The sequence below is a fragment of the Theobroma cacao genome, chromosome 7, assembly GCF_053813885.1.
Source record: "Theobroma cacao isolate CCN51 chromosome 7, ASM5381388v1, whole genome shotgun sequence".
Classification (NCBI taxonomy): Eukaryota; Viridiplantae; Streptophyta; class Magnoliopsida; order Malvales; family Malvaceae; genus Theobroma; species Theobroma cacao.
In genome coordinates, this window is record NC_142645.1 from 8,162,809 (window position 1) to 8,183,218 (window position 20,410).

At 33.3% G+C, this 20,410-nt stretch overlaps 2 protein-coding genes and 1 pseudogene across 2 annotated transcripts; 1 reads left to right on the plus strand and 2 right to left on the minus strand.

Annotated features, from left to right (window-relative positions):
* Window positions 1-2,137: 2,137 nt before the first annotated feature.
* LOC18594248 (uncharacterized) lies at window positions 2,138-4,618 on the plus strand. The gene is made up of 2 exons (XM_018124059.2): window positions 2,138-4,229; window positions 4,383-4,618. Exon 1 carries the CDS (start codon window positions 2,243-2,245, stop codon window positions 3,623-3,625), a length of 1,383 nt encoding a protein of 460 aa, XP_017979548.2. The 5' UTR covers window positions 2,138-2,242; the 3' UTR covers window positions 3,626-4,229; window positions 4,383-4,618.
* Window positions 4,619-5,125: 507 nt separating this feature from the next.
* Window positions 5,126-6,334, minus strand: LOC148761616 (cytochrome b561 and DOMON domain-containing protein At5g48750 pseudogene; annotated as a pseudogene).
* Window positions 6,335-7,523: 1,189 nt separating this feature from the next.
* LOC18594251 (indole-3-acetic acid-amido synthetase GH3.17-like) lies at window positions 7,524-10,141 on the minus strand. The gene is made up of 4 exons (XM_018124057.2): window positions 9,867-10,141; window positions 9,391-9,492; window positions 8,470-9,287; window positions 7,524-8,246 (listed from the first exon to the last, which is right to left on the minus strand). The coding sequence occupies exons 1-4, from the start codon at window positions 10,133-10,135 to the stop codon at window positions 7,690-7,692; spliced, it is 1,746 nt and encodes a 581-aa protein (XP_017979546.2). The 5' UTR covers window positions 10,136-10,141; the 3' UTR covers window positions 7,524-7,689.
* Window positions 10,142-20,410: the final 10,269 nt, after the last annotated feature.

A 20,410-nucleotide genomic window follows, 5' to 3' on the forward strand; every position in this document is an offset into this window, starting at 1 on the left:
CTTTCATTTTCTTTGCTATGGATACTTCATATATGGATTAGTCATATCCATATGTGGATAATCCATCGAGGTGGGTACCCAAAATTCTCTCCTCTTTTGAAAGAAAAAATTAAATTAATTTTAGCTACATGGATCTATTAAATTTTGGGAATGGAAACAATTTTTTTATGTACATCATCATGATTTTTACAATGAATTTTTATTTTAGATCTATAACTTCTTTTCCATTTCTATAGCTCTAGATTTTTAGATTTTCTTCCCTCAACAATCACACTTTGTTTAGACTTTTAACAATCATTAATTCTTTCTCTCCATCTATTTCTCCTCAATTAGTTTTTCAATTGAAATTTTAGATTTCTTTTACTCTTGTATAATATCGATATTACAACTTCGGCATAATTTTATTTTTCGATGGGAGACAAGGTAGATTTTTCCTATTCAATATAAAGCCATTTACTATTTGTTTTCTAACTTTTTGTTTTAATTTTGCTTTCAATTGATGTTTAATTTTTTTAGTTTTGCAGTTTTGGATTTAAAAAATTTTCATCATCTGAGATTATTTGATTTTTTATTTCATAATTTTTTGAAATTTGAAATTTAAGTTTTTAAATTGAGATATGATAGAAGAAAACTTTTTAATTGGGTTGAATTTTAAAATTGCTGATTAAAAATTGATTCCAAGCCTTAGATATAACTTTTTAACATTTGGACTAAAAAAAATTAAAAGCATCTCTTTAGTTGTACATAATTTTAGTATTGTATTTACATTTTAAAATACACAAATATCAAATATTGCTTGTCAAAACATTTTTTTATTTTTCTAAATAATAACGAGAAAAAGAGTTACATTTTCATATCTTATGGGCTTAAATGAGTTGGTCCATGAAAAAAAGCCATCAAACCCTCAATAATCCTTCAATTGTAGCATTTTATTGGATGAAACCCTTAACTATAGCATTCCATTGGTCGAAAACCTCAACTATTACCTTTTACTGACTGAAACCCTCAACTATAGCATTCTACTAGCTTAAACTCTCAACTGTAGCATTCCACTGACTCAAACAAACCTAATCTTCTGATTTTTTTTTAAAAGTGATTTTATTAGCACTAAATCATCTTGCCATTCCAAGTATTTAACTGTTTGCTAAAGACCAATGTTTGCTAACTCTTTACTTGATGGAAAAAAGCTGCTATTTATATCGTGTTTAATAATGTTTGTAATTGAAATCTTATAGCATTCTCAATTAACATTTGGATATACTTCTTTGAGAAAAAAAAAGTAAAAAACATTTGGATGTACACCACAATGAGACTATTCTTTAATGAAAAATTTTTTTTGAGAGAAAATGGACTATTTGGCTTCCCATTATCCTAATCCTATATATTCTTTTGGAAATGGAATAGCATACTAGGGTTAATTTGATGTTGGGTATTGGACAAATGGATTTTAACTTGTGTTTGAGTAATCTTTTCAACAATTTAGTAGAAATGGGTTCGCCTCTAATTACCTTCTTCATGCTTAAGAAATGATATAGGAAGAGCTCCATTCTATCAACATCTCTGATAAGAGGCAGTGCTTGTATCTTAACTTAGGTGTTAGGTAAATCACTATATGATTCGATGGAAGTACAATTGGCATGTTGCACCTAAGCATTTATCCAACTAGTAGTTGCATGTCGAGTTTGAATCTTTTTTCTCTAAATAAAAATAAAAAAAATTCCATAATTTTGTTATACAAAGTATTTGTATGTATGATAAACTTTACTATAAAATCTTACAATTTCAAGTGTTCTTTTTTATAATCAAATTTCACACTCCCCTCATCGTTTTTCATTTTCTTTTATAATACTTTAAAAAGTAGAAGGTAAAACCTTTTCCTATTTATGTTAATTATTTTATATTTTTATCCCTAATTTCCTTCTTCTTATTTTTCATCTTTCATACCAAAGGTAAAGAAAGAAAAACAACCTTCTTGCCCTTTATCATACTCAAAATAATATAGAAAATTTTTGATTGATCTTTTAATATTTTTAAATATATTTTCAAGATTAATTTTAAATTAAGATATATATTATTTATGTAATAAAATAATAATTTCATGTTGACCCCAGCTTTTTTTTCGACAGGTTTACTTGTTAAGCTTCAACGGAAATCTTGGCGCCAAACAAACCTTTCAAATTTCAGTTACTCCTTTCTTTTCCCAAACCAAAACACAGAAACAAGAAGGAAAACAAAGCAAAACATGAAAACTCCAAAATCTATCTCTCCTTTTAGGCTCTCCTCTCTTCTCCGCAGCGAAAAAGATCCAACCCTCGCTTTCAACCTCTTCAAAAACCCAAACCCAGACCCCAAACCTGCCGGCAAACCCTTCCGCTACTCCCCGCTTTCCTATGATCTCATTATAACCAAGCTTGGCAGGGCCAGAATGTTTGACGAAATGGAACAAGTTCTTCACCAACACAAAAACGATACCCGTTTAGTCCCACAAGAGATCATCTTTTGCAATGCCATGAAGTTCTATGGTCGTGCGTGCTTGCACGAACGTGCACTGCAATTGTTCGAGGAAATGCCTGCGTATCGTTGCCAAAGGACTGTAAAGTCTGTGAACTCGTTGTTGAACGCGCTTTTGTTAAGCGAAAAGTTTGATGAAATGAAGCAAGTGTTTTTCGGTATGGAAAAATATGCCCGCCCGGATGCTTGTACTTATAATATATTGATTCGTGCCTGCTGTTTATCTGGGTGTTTGGATGATGCTTCAAACCTGTTTGATGAAATGCAGAGGAAAGGTGTCAAGCCTAATGTGGTGACGTTTGGGACATTGATTCGAGGGCTTTGTATGGAGATGAAGGTAAACGAAGCATTTAAGTTGAAGGCGGATATGGTTAGGCTTCATGGTCTGTGTCCCAATCCATGTACTTACTCCATGATGATTAAAGGGCTTTGTAGGATTGGTGAGTTGAGTTTGGCAATTAGGCTTAAGGAGGAAATGGTTGGCAATAAGATAAAAGTGGATTCATCTATATATTCTACTTTAATTAGTGGGCATTTTAACATTGGGAGACAGGACGAGGCTCTTGGGATCTTTGAGGAAATGGCTTTAAATGAGTGTAAACCGGATACAGTTACCTACAATGCGACAATTAATGGGTTCTGTAAGGTAAAGGATTTCGAAGCAGCTTACAGAGTTCTTGAAGATATGGCAAAGAAACAGTGTAAGCCAGATGTCATTAGTTATAACATCTTAATTGATGGGTTGTGCAAGGAAGGGAAGTGGAGTGAAGCTAATGATTTATTCGAAGATATGCCAAGGCAGGGGTGTAAACCTGATGTTGTGTCATATAGGTTGCTTTTTGATGGGCTTTGTGGTGGATTGCAGTTCAAGGAAGCAGCATTCATTTTGGATGAGATGATTTTTAAGGGCTATGTGCCGCATTGTGCAAGTATACATAAATTTGTCTCTGGGTTGTGTCAGAAAGCAGACAAGAAGTTACTATTGATGGTTTTGAATAGTCTAGCAAAAGGAAATGCAATTGATCAAGATACATGGCTGATGGTGATTTCTAAGGTTTACCAAGAGGATAAACTGTCGATTTCATCTGACATTCTTGATGCTCTGATGCTGTAGTGGTACTGACAATGTTGGTTTATCCTGTGATGACCTTGTTTTAAGTTTTAACTTCTTTGAATGTCGATAATTTGGAAGTCAAGTTGCAACTTAGCTAGCGATGTGTCATTGTGCCATTCATAATATTTAGCTTGGCTTGTAGTTTGACCATTGAAGTTCTTTATGCAATGAACTGATTAGACTACAAAGAGAGTTGTGTTTCTGGTTTGCAAGAGGTAAAGATTTATATCAAGACAAGCTTGAATATTTTGAGGTTAGGTAGTAGTTGTGTATTGGAATTGTAGGTATATATGGCAGTTTGATTGCTTTATGAGGTACAAGCATGAGTCAACTGCTTAACTGGTTTCTCCTCTTAACTAGCAGCATCTGCTATCTCACAGAATTTTGGAACTGGAGCATTCTGTAGATTTGGTGCCAACTGTTGTTCTGAATATATGCTCTTAATTTTCTTGAAAGTTGGCCTTATTATTGGATTGTCTTGATTGTCTTTTGAGTTAAATTCCCTAGACAGTTGTGAATGACTGAAATGTAGCAATTTTGTGAAGTAAACTATTGGGGCGAGGGAGGGGCACCCAAAAGACAGCTTATGGGATGTTTATATAAGGTGCGTCCTCATCATTTCACTTTGGATGATCTGTTCGACCTTTTTGCTTTTCAAACTGGAAGACAGTGTTTGCATGTATTGCGTGGGTTGCAAATCAACTGAGCACTTGACTAGCAACAATGTGTAATGTTTCTTACTTGGCTGGTTTTGCAGAGAATTGTGAAGTGAGAAAACAGAATACATATGGTTGCCATGGCTTTCGAATGGCAAGGTGCAGGGCATTTGAATACACAGGAGCTTAGTTGATTGTAAAATGGGATATGTGCAGATTGTGTGTTTATTGATCTTGTTTGTACAGATAGTTTTAAATTGTAAAGTGGCATATGGCAGATTATTTGTTTATATAAGAATTCTTATACTATATATTATTGAGCATGTATATCCCATCAGTCTATCACTTATCATGATTTTTATTTTCATCATTCTTTGTTGACCTTTTTTGACAAGTAATTAATGATGTATGATTTCCTATAACAATTTTTTTTTTGAAAGGCAATTTCCTATAACAATTTGTAGAGGTACATTCGCTTAAACCCATTTTAACTTGTAAAAATTTTTGTTCACCTTATTTGAGCTATAATTTTTTTATCATTTGTCAAACATATTTGGATATCATGACTTGTTTCGATAATAAAGAAAAAAAAATTCAAATAAACCTTACATATTGAAAGCATGCTCTGGAATTTAGACAAATAATTCTTGTATTAAAAATATGATCTAAAAAATGTGTCAAAACTCGAAATTGCTAGGATACTTGAACTAATTATACTAGCTTTTCGAAAAACAAGAGTCATGAGACTGGAGAATAACCTCGAAAAGAACTGAAATGAAAAACAAAAACAACTTGAGGCAAAAACCTGGAAAGAAGTCTAAAAGAGCAAAGCTTAATATTATTTCTAAGCAACTATTTGATTCTGCATGGTAGTCTTTGATGCGTTGATCCTCTTGAAACAAGCGACTGCTTCTAACATAAGGGCAATAAATCCCAAGAATGAGAGTGCAGCAATGTAGGTCAATTGAGGCCAAGTCCGGATCCCAAAATGCACCATGTGAAACCCTAAGAAGACATTGGCAATGCTTAAGCCAATGGTTCCGTAGCCAACCGAATAGTGAAAGATGTTGAAGTAGATTCTCTTTCTATCTTCCTTGATTGGTCTGTAATAGCCTACTATTCCTTGAATGGCTCCAAGACAAAGAAGGGAAATACCAATGTATTGATGGCTTCCTCCTTCAACTCCGACTCCAACTACGCCAAGCCAAAGCAAAACACCAATGATCCCGCCCGCCAAACCCAACAAATAAGCTGTGCATTGACAAAAGATATGGGCATGAAACCATGCAGGCCTTGGCCCCAGGAAGTGTTTTCCATGCCTTGCTATCAAAGCTCCAACGGGTATCAGAAAACCCCATCCGAATGTGCATAGAACTCCATGAACTATTTTCCAACAGCTTCTTGAACTTGTACTGTCTATAACAACCTTGCCCGAGAGAAAATCCAAGGTTTCCATTGAACCGACATTTGGACCAGACAATCGGTGCATCCCAGGAACATCCCCGACTAACGGTCCTACTTGCCAAAGGTGATTCACGGTTGTGGTGTTGGCAGGCAGTGCCAAAGTTGCAAAGATAATCATCTCGCTATCTTTAACCATGGAGGAAACCGGATCAACAAGGAAACTGATGTCCCCTTGTTCAAGCTGAGTTGCGTAACTTGTTATAGGGGAAGTGTAAGCCGCCATTGTTCCATCATCTTTCCGAAACGCAACCAAAGCTTGTGAACCAACCATGCCCTTTGCCTCCGGATTGATAGCCCAGGAAATCCATCTTGGTGACTTGTCAACACCGCTCTGCCTAAACGCAATCTCGACTGTTTGAGACGACGAGATGTAGCTCCAATGAAGTGAGCAATCCAACGACGGTAAGTCGTTGCACGAGGCAAAGGTTTTGCCTTCATCAAATCGGTGGTTGCTGCAGTTTTCAGCAGCACCAAGAGGGCATAAGAAAGAGAGCAAAAGAAAGAAAAAGAAGAAGGATTTCAAAGACGCCATGGAGAATATGGATGGATGATCAGAGCAATAATTCTTAGCATCTATCGTATTCTCCATTATATACAGCTTAGACAGTCGGTGTTGTAATTCCTTGTGTTCCTTTCTCTACAAGTTATATAGAATAATCTTTTCTTTTTTGTTTAAATTTAAACTTCAAGAGTATGTATTATACCATATTAAATAAATTATAAAATAAATAATCTCAACTTTACACCAATTGTCTCCTTTTAAAATGTTCAATAGAAAGTTTTTTTAATTCCAATACAAATTCCCTATACACCTAGCCAGCTTATACCCTTTTTTTTTTTCTTTCCTTTGCTTATTTTCACTATCCAGAAACTATTTGCTTTACCAGTTAAATTTATATATTGAATTTAGATGAAAAATTAAAATCACAACTTTTTTAAACACAATCTATACCAACTACAAAGGATAAATTATTTGTTGTGCAACTAAAAGATGGAAGAAGAAAAGTGTGTGAGGGATTCTAACATTTAATTTAAAGATTAATATCTTAGGTTTTCAAAATCCTAACTTAACCTTGTGAAAATTATTTTTCACTATAACCTTGTGAAAATAATTTACCGATGCCTAACTTAAGTAAAGAATTATACATCAACTAATGAGTCAAATACTCGATTATCACCATAAGGTTACAGTTTATCATAAGGAATTCGTTAGGGAGGAAAAAGGCATAATTATTTATATACACCACGATTTTTTGTTGTAGCTCCAAATTTGAAATTTGAACAAAATTCTTGTCATTTAACATTAAATGTCAATAAACCCGATAATTTACTGATGTCTATCAAAATTGTCAATTTTCTAGTCTTTTAATACTAATTTCATAAATGATTGTAATTATAATCGTTGTGTCAACAATTAATTTTTATGAAATTACTAGCGATTAGTTTTTGCTTAGATTTTATTTAATTTTCACAGATTAAATTTCCAGAAGATAAAACTCAACTGATTAATGAGTTGAGGATTCAATTGAAATAATTTAAAAGTTAAAAGATCAAAATGGAACACGATTAAATAGTTAGGCATCATGCATTTTACTCCACTTTTAACTTACTGTAACTTGTTCAATTGAAATCTTATAAATTTTTCCAAACTATATTGATAAATAATAAAAACAAAAAATGTAAAACGACTTACGATTGGTGAAGGTCTTATACATCAATAAAGTCAAATAGAAATTGAACTTGATAAACAAAGGAACCTGATACCAAGAACTAACATAAGCTATCTCCAATCAATGCAGATGCATATTACATTCACCCTTTAAACAACCGGCGGCAGAGTCGATAAAGATTTTGCTGCAACTGTTTTGACCGTATAGAATTACCTTCTGCAAGAGGCTTTATCCTTCACCCAAGTCACGAGACAAACATAGGATTGGATGCATCTTAATAAAGAGTATTGGGGCTGAAGTATCTTCCCACCACCTTGGAGTCCAATACGTTAATGGCATCTTCCAATTTGATGCAACAGGGCGTCTTGTATTGAGTAATGGAAGCGCCCCTTGATACATAGAAATCCATAAGTGCATCAAAGGTTCCATATTTTACCACTCTGATCTCTAAAGGGCCAATTACACCGTACTTCCTATGAATTCCATACTGAAAATTAAGTGATTTTTCCACTGTAGAGCAGCATTGTTCCATTATCTTGGGATCTAGCTTTGGCATATCGCTAGTTCCTGGAATCTTAAGCTCCCAAAATAATACATAGTGACCTGGTTTCGATGAAGTGTCAGCATAACTAGTGTGCCCAATCAAGAGAAAGCCAAGGGGCTCAAGGAGGACTTCGGCATCTGTCACTGCTCTTGAGAGGTCTGTTTCAGTAGTTTTTTCAAATTCAAGGTTTAAAGCCACATTTTTCCGCTCTATAAACCGGAATTGAGGAGCATTATTGTGGAAACCAGTTGCCATAAGAACATCTCCAACATTGTATCGATATAGACCTGGAAAAAAGAATGGTTATCACGAGCATAAATTTCTCGTATAAAGATGACTCATGGAGGGTCAACAAGGGGGCAGAATCTGACTTTGATACCATGTTAAATTTTTAGGTATGCATTCAGTCTAAAGCCAATTGACAATAAGTAGAGTAATTTTTGTTATATTTATGTTCTCAGGAAGAAGAGACAAGAATACGTTTGTTAATTTAAAAAGCGAAAATATTACCTGTAAGAGTTGTGACAAGTAGTTCGTAACATTGACCAAGCTTCACATTCACAAGATCAACAGGTTCAATATCTTCATTTTTATTCTCTGTTTCCCTAGATTCTTGAGTCAACTTTTCATTGTCTTCTTTCACAGGTAGAAATTCAAAGTAGGCCATATTGGGAAGAAAGGTGTAAGAGACTTCCGAGGCCTTGCTTAGAGGTTTTAAATTGATACCACAAACAGCTTCAGAACAAGAATAATATCCTGAAACTATAGGCAGGCCACCACAGTAGAAATCAAGAATCTTGATATATTGGCTCATACTTCCTGTAACAATAACACCAGTATACTTTGTTTTAGGGAAAAGCTTTTTAACTATCCCTTGCCATGATTGTCCTCCGCATGCACGTTCTATTGAATCAGCCAACTCTGGATTTGGCTCGGTGAGGACTGAAGACAATGCATTTCTGCATCCTGCATCAGTAATCCAATCGCTTGCACGACCGGTCCTTATGTTAAAGCATAGCTCTTTCCAGCAATCTTCTAAAAACTTAATGCTCCGAACCAAAGCAGATGCAAAGATTGTACCAACCCTCAAAACTTGATCCCTTTGAAGTAAACCAATCAATAATTGGCAGTACATGCTCTGCTGGCTGTCTAAGCACAAGATTGTCTCAACAGGGCTTGTGCAGATTTTAGCCACACTATTTTCGAAGCCACTGCTCTTAAAGTAGGTTGTAGCATACGAGCTTTCCATCAAACCACATGGAGTTTCAACCTCTGGACTGGCAAAAAAAAAGTACATTCCTTTTCCTTTGTCTAAGCCATCAAAATATCTGTAATTCCACAAAGTTAGCTGTTTAATTAATTGGACTGCAAAATATCTGTCAAGAACAACCCAAATAAATAAATAAATAATAATTGAGCAAAGTCTCTTACTTTCCCATGACAGCCTCAGCTAGGATTTGTTGTAAACACATTTTGTCCAAACTCTCAGCTGTGTACGGTATCAACTTTCGCTTCCCTCCCGTAGTGCCAGTGCTACACCCAAAATAGATATGGTAATTTATTTCGATATATGGCTTAATTTTGATATTTTTTTTTTCATTTTGTTAATTTTTTTTAAAGAATTGTTATAAATCACAAGGGAAAGACAAAACAATATCATAATTGATTTAAAATGAATAAATAATTAAAATGTAATACTAATTACATAGAAATTTAATCTGTGTAGAAGTAGAACAGATAATTTATCATTTAAGAAATTACATACTTCAAAAAATTTATTTGTTTTGTATGTGAAAGTAGCTTTTTGCTTTTGGACTTTGAAAACAAAAATAAAAAAACAAAACCGCCAACTAAACAAAGTTTAATAGAATTAAAAAAAATGATTTAGAAAAGAACAAATTGTATGCCTTCGTAGAAATCCGAGTACAGGATCAGCTAAAAGGATATCTGATGACTCTCCATTGGCAATTCGGTCAATATAAGGCATGCTATCTTCGTAAGTCGAAATGGGAACATTCTCTTTGAACAGTTTCTTGTCGGCTTGGCCATGGAGGTAGCCTTTTAGATATTCAGTTCCTGCATTTCGTTTTAATATTTCCTCCAATAGTTTTTCCTGTATCTCATGAGCATTGCTGGTCAGCTCCTCCATAATTTTCAAATACTTATCTGTTTCCATCTCACTGGCAATGAAAAATAATTTTCAGAAACTAATTAAAACCAGAAGAGAAAATTTCTAGTATGCAACTTGCAAGGGAAACACGCCGTGACGAATCCTTTATATAGATGGCTAGTTGGAGTGTTTTCACCTACTTCAAATTGCCAATTGGAGATTAATTATTATATCTGGCTATGATCTACCATCTATGTAGTGCTATGCAATAGTAATAGTTTATTTATTTTTATGGGTAAAATATTTTTATTTTTTTAAATTTTAATCAAAATTCTATACAGATTCATTCGTTTTTGAAATAAACAATAAAACTCAAAAGTATAAACACTGTTAATAAAAATATGAAAAGACTAAAATACCTTCTTTTTTTTTTCCTCTCAAACAATGTGGACCGGTTGGTCATCCCACGGCATGTGCTCCCCAAGTGAGAGGAGCACCCTTGGCAGCACCGACCTGGTGCTCTCTTGAATTTTTTTTTTTTGAAATTTTTTTTTTATAATAGTAATTTTTAAAATTAATAAAAGATAAAAATTATCTTTTCAATAATGTCACGTCATCAAACTAATGAAAACACTAACTGTTGATTAATGGTTGGACCTATGTGTCTAGCAAAAGATATTTTTTAAGATGGAGTGTCTAATTTGAAAACTAATGGACTCGCTTAAAATTTTGATTAAAACTTAAAAGGTCTATGTATTTTATCCTATTTTAATCTATCATCAATAAATAATAAAAGTATAGTATAATATCTAAAAACTCTATAAACTATTTCAAAAAATTCAAATAAGTTCTTTTTTTTTTATTGTGTTTAATCAAAACTTTATATTTATGAACCAAATAAACACTTATAACTAACAATTAACTTAATCAAAATACTACTTGTCATTTTATATCATTTAGTGTTAATGTGATATAGTGACATCTCATAATAGATTATGATGTGACATGCTGATGTGATATAATGACATGATCATCATGTGATAATTTTCACTCTCCACGTTAGTATTGTGTCAATGTCATATGAGTTTTAAATGACAAATGATGTTTTGACAAATGAAAATTAATAAACTTTTAATCATAAGGGTTTATTTGACTCAAAATAAAAATATATAAACTTAATTAAACACAATAGAAGAATAATTGAATTATTTTTGTTGACTTCAAATTTCCAACTAGAGAATAATTATTATAATGCTATGATATGTATAATAGTACTATGTAATACTAATAGTTTATTTATCTTTATCTATAGTCTATAAATTATAAAAGTATTTGACTTAAAAATGTGTTATAAATTAAGGCAGAGATGACCCTATTTGAACTCGTAATTTTGCTTTTTCAATGTAAATCAAACACAGTACTTGCATGTAAAACACATCTATCTATTCATATAACGAATATTCTCATTGAAAAAATTGAAACATGCGTCAATGGTGAGACATAAATTCAATAAATGCCTGTTTGGTCTAATTTTTTTTAGTTTGTTTACCTCTTAAAAGTAGAAGTCAGGTAAAATAGGTATTTTGATAAGCTCTTATAAAAAAAGTAGTTCTTTTTTAAAGAAATTTTTTTAAAAAAAAAAGAGCTTAAAGAGAAGCTCCAAAGAAGAGCTTTCTTTTTCTCTTTTTCAAGAAAATTTTTTCTTTTTATTTCAAAAATATCCTTGTCTATTAAAAATAATTTCAACATTATCTGTTTCTATTTTTATATGATTTATTATTAATTATAAATTTTATGTTATATAAAAATATTTTTTATATTTCTAAAATTTTATTTCAAATAAATAAAAAAAATTAACTTTTTTTCATTGTGAACCCTTTATAGTAATTTTAATCAAAATTAAAACTTATATAAATTGTTTGACCGAACAACTTATCTATACAAAAGAACTTATAAAAGTAAATTTGCCAAACGGATTTAGTCTAATTTTAAAAATTATTATTTTTCATAAGAGCTTTCTATTAGTTTTTAAGTTAAAAAAAATAAGGCCAAATAGGCTCTAAGCCTAGTTTGTGAAACCTATTCGGGTTACTTCAATGCTGCGATGAGTTTAAAGTCGATTGACAGTAGATTCGAATAGACATTCCGTGTTTAATCTTTCCAATCATTAATGACAATTATTATTATTTTTCAAAAAGATTATTATCATTGAATATGAAATTTATTATTATTATTTTATTTAAATTCAAATTCAATAAACCATGTAAAAAAATTAGATTCTCTGTTAAATTTCATTGTTAGATAGTTTAAACCATAATTAAATAAGAAATACATTAATAAGTTTTTAGAAAATATACTAATTAAACACACATTAATTATCATTAAATTGAATATTAATCATCATTCAAGACTTAAGCATTTAGTAATTCTAATTAATTTGAAGTAAATAGATATTAGGCAAAGTTAGGTGATGGGCAGCATATAATTTATTACAACACACCAAACTTTGTTGTTTCTTCCAATTGCATTGTAGTGAATTAAAAGCAGCCCACTCCTCCAATCCTCCCTTAGACATTTTTTCTAATAGTTCGCAAGAAAGATTAAAGTTTGCTAATACCTCTACTCCTACTTCACCTTATATTAAAGTGTGCAGGTCTTGTATAGAATATTTCGTACAGGGAATCCTTTCCTTGCTGTTGCTTTTGATTGCAGCGGCCATCACACGCCCCCAGCAATTAAGTGGCGTCGTGGTCTTCTTCCAGCAACTACCCTCTCTACTCCTACTCGACCTGATATTTAGGTGTGCAGCTCTTGTGAAGAATTTTTGTTACAGGGAATCCTTTCCTTGCTGTTGCTTTTGACTACAGAGGCCATGACGCCACCACCAATTAAGCGGTGTCGTGGTCTTCTTCCCGTAAGCTGCGGCCTTTTGTAATCCTGTCTTCATCAGCAATGAAATTTTAACTTCGGCTTTCTAAAAAAAACATAATTTGATACATAGTACTTCATGTCACCCCCTCCTTACAAATCTAATTAAGCTAATAACTACAAAAAGTGAACTAAGTTGAGAAATTGCATTCAAGCTTTGGATAAATGTCATGAATGAGCCATCTTGCCATGATTTTGTAAGCCTGTTGTGTCAAATGAGAACCAAGACTCTTATCAGGATTGGAACACGTCAGTACTCCAAAAACTCCACATATTTTGATCAAGCTGAAATTATAATCTCCTCCAATTCCACAACAAGCTTTTCGTATCGATTTAATATTGAAATTAATCTATTTAGACTCGAATAATATAATTAAAGAACTCAAAAATGATTAACTTAAATCATGATTTATAGGATTTAACACATTCTGAATATCTATGTATTTTTTTCAAAGCAATTAAAATTAACCATAGACTATAATCACATTGGGATTTTCGTTTTGTAGCTCTTCAATGGCTTGTTGGAGACGATGATTGTGATACATTAACAATTTATTCAAATCCTTTAGGCAATGAAATTTATCATAAGCAGTAGTATCTATGAAAGATAGGCAAACACCCTATTGGCAAGTTTCCAAGGACAATTAGTTGTATGGCACCATAGCCAATGACTTTGCCTATCGATAAAATGTGAGCACCCAGACACTGATAATTAGCTAGCAAGTGGACGTGGAGAAAAATAAGTACATTTGTCATGTTTGTTAAGTTACGCGTCATTGAGATTTTGCAACTCACTTTAAAATGACTTTATAAGAGTTAAAAGTATTTAAAAGTTTCCATGGAATCATGAATTTTTTAAAATTATTTATGACAAAAAATTATTATATGACTTTTTTTTTTACTGCAATCTAAACTCTCGAGCCGTGATCAATGTATGGGCCTACTAAACAAGACCCACAAGACCCAAGCAAGCTTCTAAAATCTGATAACTGCATACATATAATTCCTTGCTCAATCATAATCACAGTATACACACACACATAAAGTCATTTACATCTATATTCAAAATCCTTTTTACATAACCCATGCCTCGACATGTTGATTTCCGCACTACTTGTGCTCTAGAATAAATAACAATACTTTTGAATACTTTACATAAGTAAATACACAACAACTAGCGTGCGAGCATTTGACTTATTAGTTGGTGCATTATCCTCCTACTTAAAGAGCAAGGTTCAAATTCCCTTTCTTCCAATTATAAAAAAAAAAAATACACAACAGCCATAGATGGCTGACATAGTGGGCCTCGACCCAACATAACTGGCTACGAAGACACACACACATATTCACATAAAGTCATTTACATCTATATTCAAAATCCTTTTTACATAACCCATACCTCAACATGTTAAATTTCGTACTACTTGTGCTCTAGAATAAATAACAGTACTTTCAAGTACTTTACATAAGTAAACACACAGGAGCCATAAATTGGCTAACACAGTGGGCCTTGACCTAACTTATCTAGCTACGAACAACCATACAAACTCTATAGCAACATTCAGATACAACATGGTTACAAACTTAAAACCAAAACCACTGGAGTAAACGCGAAAACAGATATCCACGAGATGTCATCAAATACCTACCAAGCAAAGCTAGCTACTCACTCCTCAGATGGAGGTCCCAATAATGCTACTTATTTGCATAATCAATTAATTGGGGTAAGTCTCACAGACTCAATGAGTAGGTGAGGAAGGGAAACAAGCATAATAGGCTGACATTTAATAAATATCGAGGTTGAAATAAACAGCTCAAAGCTGAGCTTATGACATGATGCATTTAAATTCGTGTATGCCTCAAATTATGAGTTAAATCAATATACATGGCATGCATAAATCACGTATAAAAATACTAGGTAAAAACCTGCTTAAAAACCTCTTAAAAGCCTTTATTTTTTTTCCAAACCAGGGGCCTAAGGTCGATCCTTGTCCAACAAAGAACAAATTGTTTTTGTTTAAGTGTGGGAGGATCGACCTATACCATGAAAGGGTCGATCCTTCATTTTCTAGAACAAAAAACCAAGCTTTCTCATAAACCGAGGATCGACCTATTCCATGAAGGAGGTCGATCCCCAAACTTCCATAGTGCATTTTCAAGGAATCTTAGTGCCAAAACATTTTCAATGCAAGATAAACAAAAATCCCCCCCACTATTTTCAAAATCCAAATGCTCATTTAAATCATCCCATGGCTTGTAAAACAAACGGCAATTAATTATGCAAGGCATGTAAATCATAAACTCATTTAAATAAACGCCATGCCAATGCAATGCTAATTCAACATATATAAACCCTAAGCCATGTTAAAATCCAAGTTTACAATAAACCAAATAATGTGCCAAGCATTGTCATAATAAGTCAAACTCAGAATTAAAACAATTGGCCTCACAATAGATCAACTATAGGCCTTGCCAACCCGGTAGGAATTTCCATCTACCGTAACCCTCACATACAGTGTTGTAGCCATTGATGGAGTAAAAATCAATAGAACTAATTTCGTGGGAATTGCCCACCTAATTGGTCTGTCCATCTACCATAAACTTTCACGTATAGTGCTATCGGTGGAGTGAATATCAATAGAACCGTGGGACTTGCCCACCCAGTAGGAATATCCATTTGCCATAAACCCTCACGTACGATGTCGTAGCTACCGACAAGGTAATCTTTCTGCTAGCTAGAGTCAGAAACTTTATGCACAAAGGTTACGGATATTGCCATAACAATAGGACTTTATCCCTGAGATAGTTTCATTTAAAACATAACCATTAAATCAGGGGGTTTCTAAACACATTTCAAATCTAATATCATTTCAATAGCATGCCATGATTTCACTAAGTAGTTATGCTACTGGCATTTAAAACCAATGCTATGCATATGTCAAGCTCAATAAACCAGGACAATGTAAACAAATGGTAAGCACAATTCACATTTCATTTGTATCACTTAGACCAAGTGTAAAAGCATTTAAAAACCAGCCATTCCGAGGTTTAAATTTCAACAGAAATCCATTTTGAGGAATAAACAACTTAAAAGGCTTGTTTCTCAATGTTCAAAACTACTTATATAGTAGTACATACATACATTTATAGTTTCTAAAACCCACTTCAATCCAGCATTTCAAATCAAGCTTAATATCAACTCAACTCATTTATTCCAGTAGGCAGTAAAACCATGCTTTCATGCATACTCATATAGCAAATATAGCTTTTGAAATAGATTCACCCACTCACAGTGACTATGTGGTTTCCTACCAATTATCAAATCACTGATCCTTTGATCACTAACAAATCCATGGGCTCCAAATAATTTCCTTAAATTTCCTAGCATTCCATAAACATTCATAGAACTCTTTTCCCATGCTTTAGCTAATTGCTTGTACTCAAATCATAAAACCTCAACCTCAAATACTTAGACATTCAAAGTCTTACCTTGGTGACCAGATGAAGATTAACCAAACCTCCAAAATCCTTAAACTTGGAGAGGATGAGATCTTGCTAAAACATAACCAAAACAAACATTACAACCAGTAAAATTGAAGCTCAAGCTACAAGGAAGCTTACTTTTAACTTGGTTGCCAATTTCCTATCTCCAAATTACTAGTATGAGTGCTCGAAGCCTAGGGGAAAAGATGGAGAGTGCTCAGCCAAGGGGAAACAAAGTTTTCCTTCCAACCAAATGAATGGGTGGACAACCCAATGTTGCCTTACAATCCCAGAAGGATTGACCCTTTAATTCAAAGGGGTCAATCTTGGTAGCTACAAAATGCCTTCAAATGCTTGGCTAACATTTAGGGATCGACCATATAGCTTAAAAGGGTTGATCCCTTCATTCATGGAATACTTCTAAGTCTTTAAGAAGTTAAGGATCGACTTATTCCTTTTAAAGGGTCAATCCTTTTAATCATGGAGAATTGTCTAAGTGTTCTAGCAACTTGGGTTTAACCTTCACTCTTCAAGGGGTTGATCCTACCTTAAACAAAAGCTCATCAAGGCTATTAGAAGCCATAAGATCAACCTCCACCACCCTTTTGGGAGTCGATCCTACTCATCACAGAAAGTTTCCAAGTGCTTCTAGAAGCTGAGGATCAACCTCCCCCCTTATGAGGGTCGATCCTCCCAAGGCAAAAATCAAATTCAGTCTTTTTTTCAGCTCTTCTTTTATTCCTTTACCATCATATGTCCTTTTTGCTCAAATTTGCTTAACCAATTGAGTTTAAACTCCTATATACTTAGCTCGAAATTTGTCCTCTCCTCCATTGAGAATGCTTGTTTCTTCGTGTCCTTATATACCAAAATCTGAGATGTTACATTTTCACATTGATATTAGATCATTCATTGAAAATTGTGAATTGTATTCATGATGTGTGTATTACTAAATGGAAAACTTGCCATTATACAAAGTACAAACAATCAAGATCCTAAAATGAGGCTGGTCAACCTTACAAGGAAACTATGTGAAAGAAAAGTATCCTATAATGTATACAAAAATCAATTATATGGAAATAAAATAAAATATCTTAAATTAATTCTCTTTTACTCCCTTTCAAGTTGGAGCATGAAGATTAGAAATGTCCAACTTACCTAACAAAGCTTGAAACCCTTCCTGACCAAGTGCCTTGGTGAATATGTTTGGCAGTTGATATTGAGATGAAATCGATCGAGGTGATAAAATATTGGACAAAATATGTTATTGAATGAAATGACAGTCTATCTCAATATGTTTGGTTTGTTCGTGAAAAACTAGATTGACTACGATATGCACTGATACCTGATTGTCACAAAATAAAGAAACTGAACATGGATGTGATACTCCCAAGTAAAAAAACCATTGAAGAAGCAAAACAATCTCACTTGCAGTGGTGGTCATTGCCTTGTACTTTGCTTTAGTTGTGGAATGAGAGACTACAAACTATTTCTTTGATCACCAAGAAATAGTTGAAGACCCTAGGAACACTATATAGCCAATGGTGGATCTACATGTCAAGGGACACCTATCTCAATCTGCATCACAATGGGCCCATGAGGACAAAGAACTGCTAGAGGGAAGTAAAATTCCTTGTCTGGGCGCATTTTTGAGATATCAAAGAATTCGTACAATGACATCAAAGTGTGGTTGTCTCGACTTGTGCATAAATTGATTCAAGATGTGCACCATGTAACTAATTTCCAGTCGCATGATTGTGAAAGTAATCTGCTAATGAGATGCCTATACTATTCAAGATCATCACGAAATTGTCCTAAATCTGTAGAAACCACATTTTGTCCGAGTCAATTTCATTTATTCCTTTTTTATTATTATTATTATATTTTGATTTTTTCTTGTTTCTTTCTTTCTTTTTTTAGGCTATAATTGAGTCTAACTTAGACTTAGGCTCTTTTGGGCTTTAGAAGCTTTAAGACCATTGTCATTGTTAAATAAATCCATTTTGGATTTTTGGAATTCAAAAGCCCCTAAATAAAAAAAAAAAAAGAAGAAAAGGACTTTGACCTCACTGCCATGCTTGGCATGGCACTTGAGGTAGTTGCCATGGCAGTCAACTTAGCTGGCTTCCATGACAAGATTACAGGAAAAGAGAAGTTTTTTTGGGAAAAAGTAAAAAGGTTTGCCAGTGAGCTACCAAACTCAAGTATCCTGCCAATGGCGATAGGCGTGGGAGGAAGATTTTCAAAATCCTCTTACCTGCTTATAAATAAGAATAGAGAGCAACACAAGAAAATGAGGGCTCGTGATTTATAGGCTTAAGTTTTATTTTCAAAGCTTAAAGCCGTATAGGGTTGGGCTTAAATTCTGACTTGTGACATTTGGTATCAGAGTTGACTCGAATCTTCATTGATGTGAGACCACCATGAGAGATACAAAGGTCAAGATAGACATGGACTAGTGTAAAAGTCCCTCTCCCCTTCAGGTAAAGAGTCAGTGCAACAGGGATGTTACACAATTGGGTAGAGCAAAATGTCATAAATCCCACATTATAAAGAGATAGGGTGGGTCTTGGGCATATAAACACGGGCCTTCCACCATCTATAGGACATGTTTTTTGAGTTGGGAATGAGGGCCCATGATTTATAGGCGTATTTAAGCTTTATTTTCAGAGTTTAAGGCTGCACGAGGTTAGGCTTAAGTTTCCGTGACATTAGATTGTGTAGTCAAGCAAGATTGTGGATTGAAAGTCACTCCCGTAATGCAGTTTTGTGGTTTGATAAACCTCAGGAGGCTCGATGGAAAGTTAAGAAAATATTAGTTTAAATTAAACAATTAAATAAACAAACGAGTCAATGTAAGGTTACGCACGCTTTTAAAGAAGCAAATGAGGAGGATGATCTTTTAGCAAAGTCTGGAATTCATAGAGTTGAAAGTCTGGTTCCATTCTTTGGATAAAATCGGACTACTAGGTGATTAAGATGTTGAGTGAAGATGTTTGGATGGGGCTGAATTTTGGATTTGTTAGCTGCTGGATTATTTGAGTGGAGCAGGTTTACTTGATTTGGAAATGGAGATTACGTGGAAGTGTTGGTGGTAGAGTTCGATTCATACTTGAAGTATTGGAGCTAAAACAAAATTATTTTTAATAGATTCTAGATGAGGTTGGTAAGGACCTAAAGAGAGATGATTTTAAGTAAATTATTCAAACCAACAGCTATAATCTCCTTGGACAATGTTAGTGCTTGGTTATTGCTGCAAGACTCGGATAGAAATTTATATGTATGAATGTTTGGTTGTTACGGTTAATGTGGCTACGAATTGTGGTCAGATTATATTTCTTTTTATTTTTATTTTATTGGTCCAGCAGTCATGTTAATATCCAATTTCCCCTAAGTTGGATATTTTATGTCTTTCGGGGTTCTTTAATCATGTCTTGTAATAAAAGTCCAAACTCCTCCATGACATTGGCAATTAGCAATTAAATTGCAGTTACCTTTCCAAAAAAAAAAAAAGAATATGTGGTTTATTAAGGAAACATATTAGTAAGAATTTACTTTAAAATTAGATATGAAAAATAATAATAGCACTTAATAAGTAAAATATAATACAATGACTTAGAAGAAAATATAAAAAAAAATTACATATAATGATAAACAATGAAAGTACAAAAATAAATCAATTAGAATATAACTAATTAATCAATTTCGAAAGGTAAAGAGTCACCAATTCCAAATAGGTTAAGGCTTCACTAGAATGATGAGAGGGTCTCGATTTAGTGACCTAACATAATTCAAATAATTATTTTAAATTATAAAGCTAATAAAATTTATTAATATACATAATAAAATATATAATAATGGATATAAAAATAATAAATAAAATGTGAGAAGAATAATAATAAAATGAATGAGAATATATTATCCAAGTAA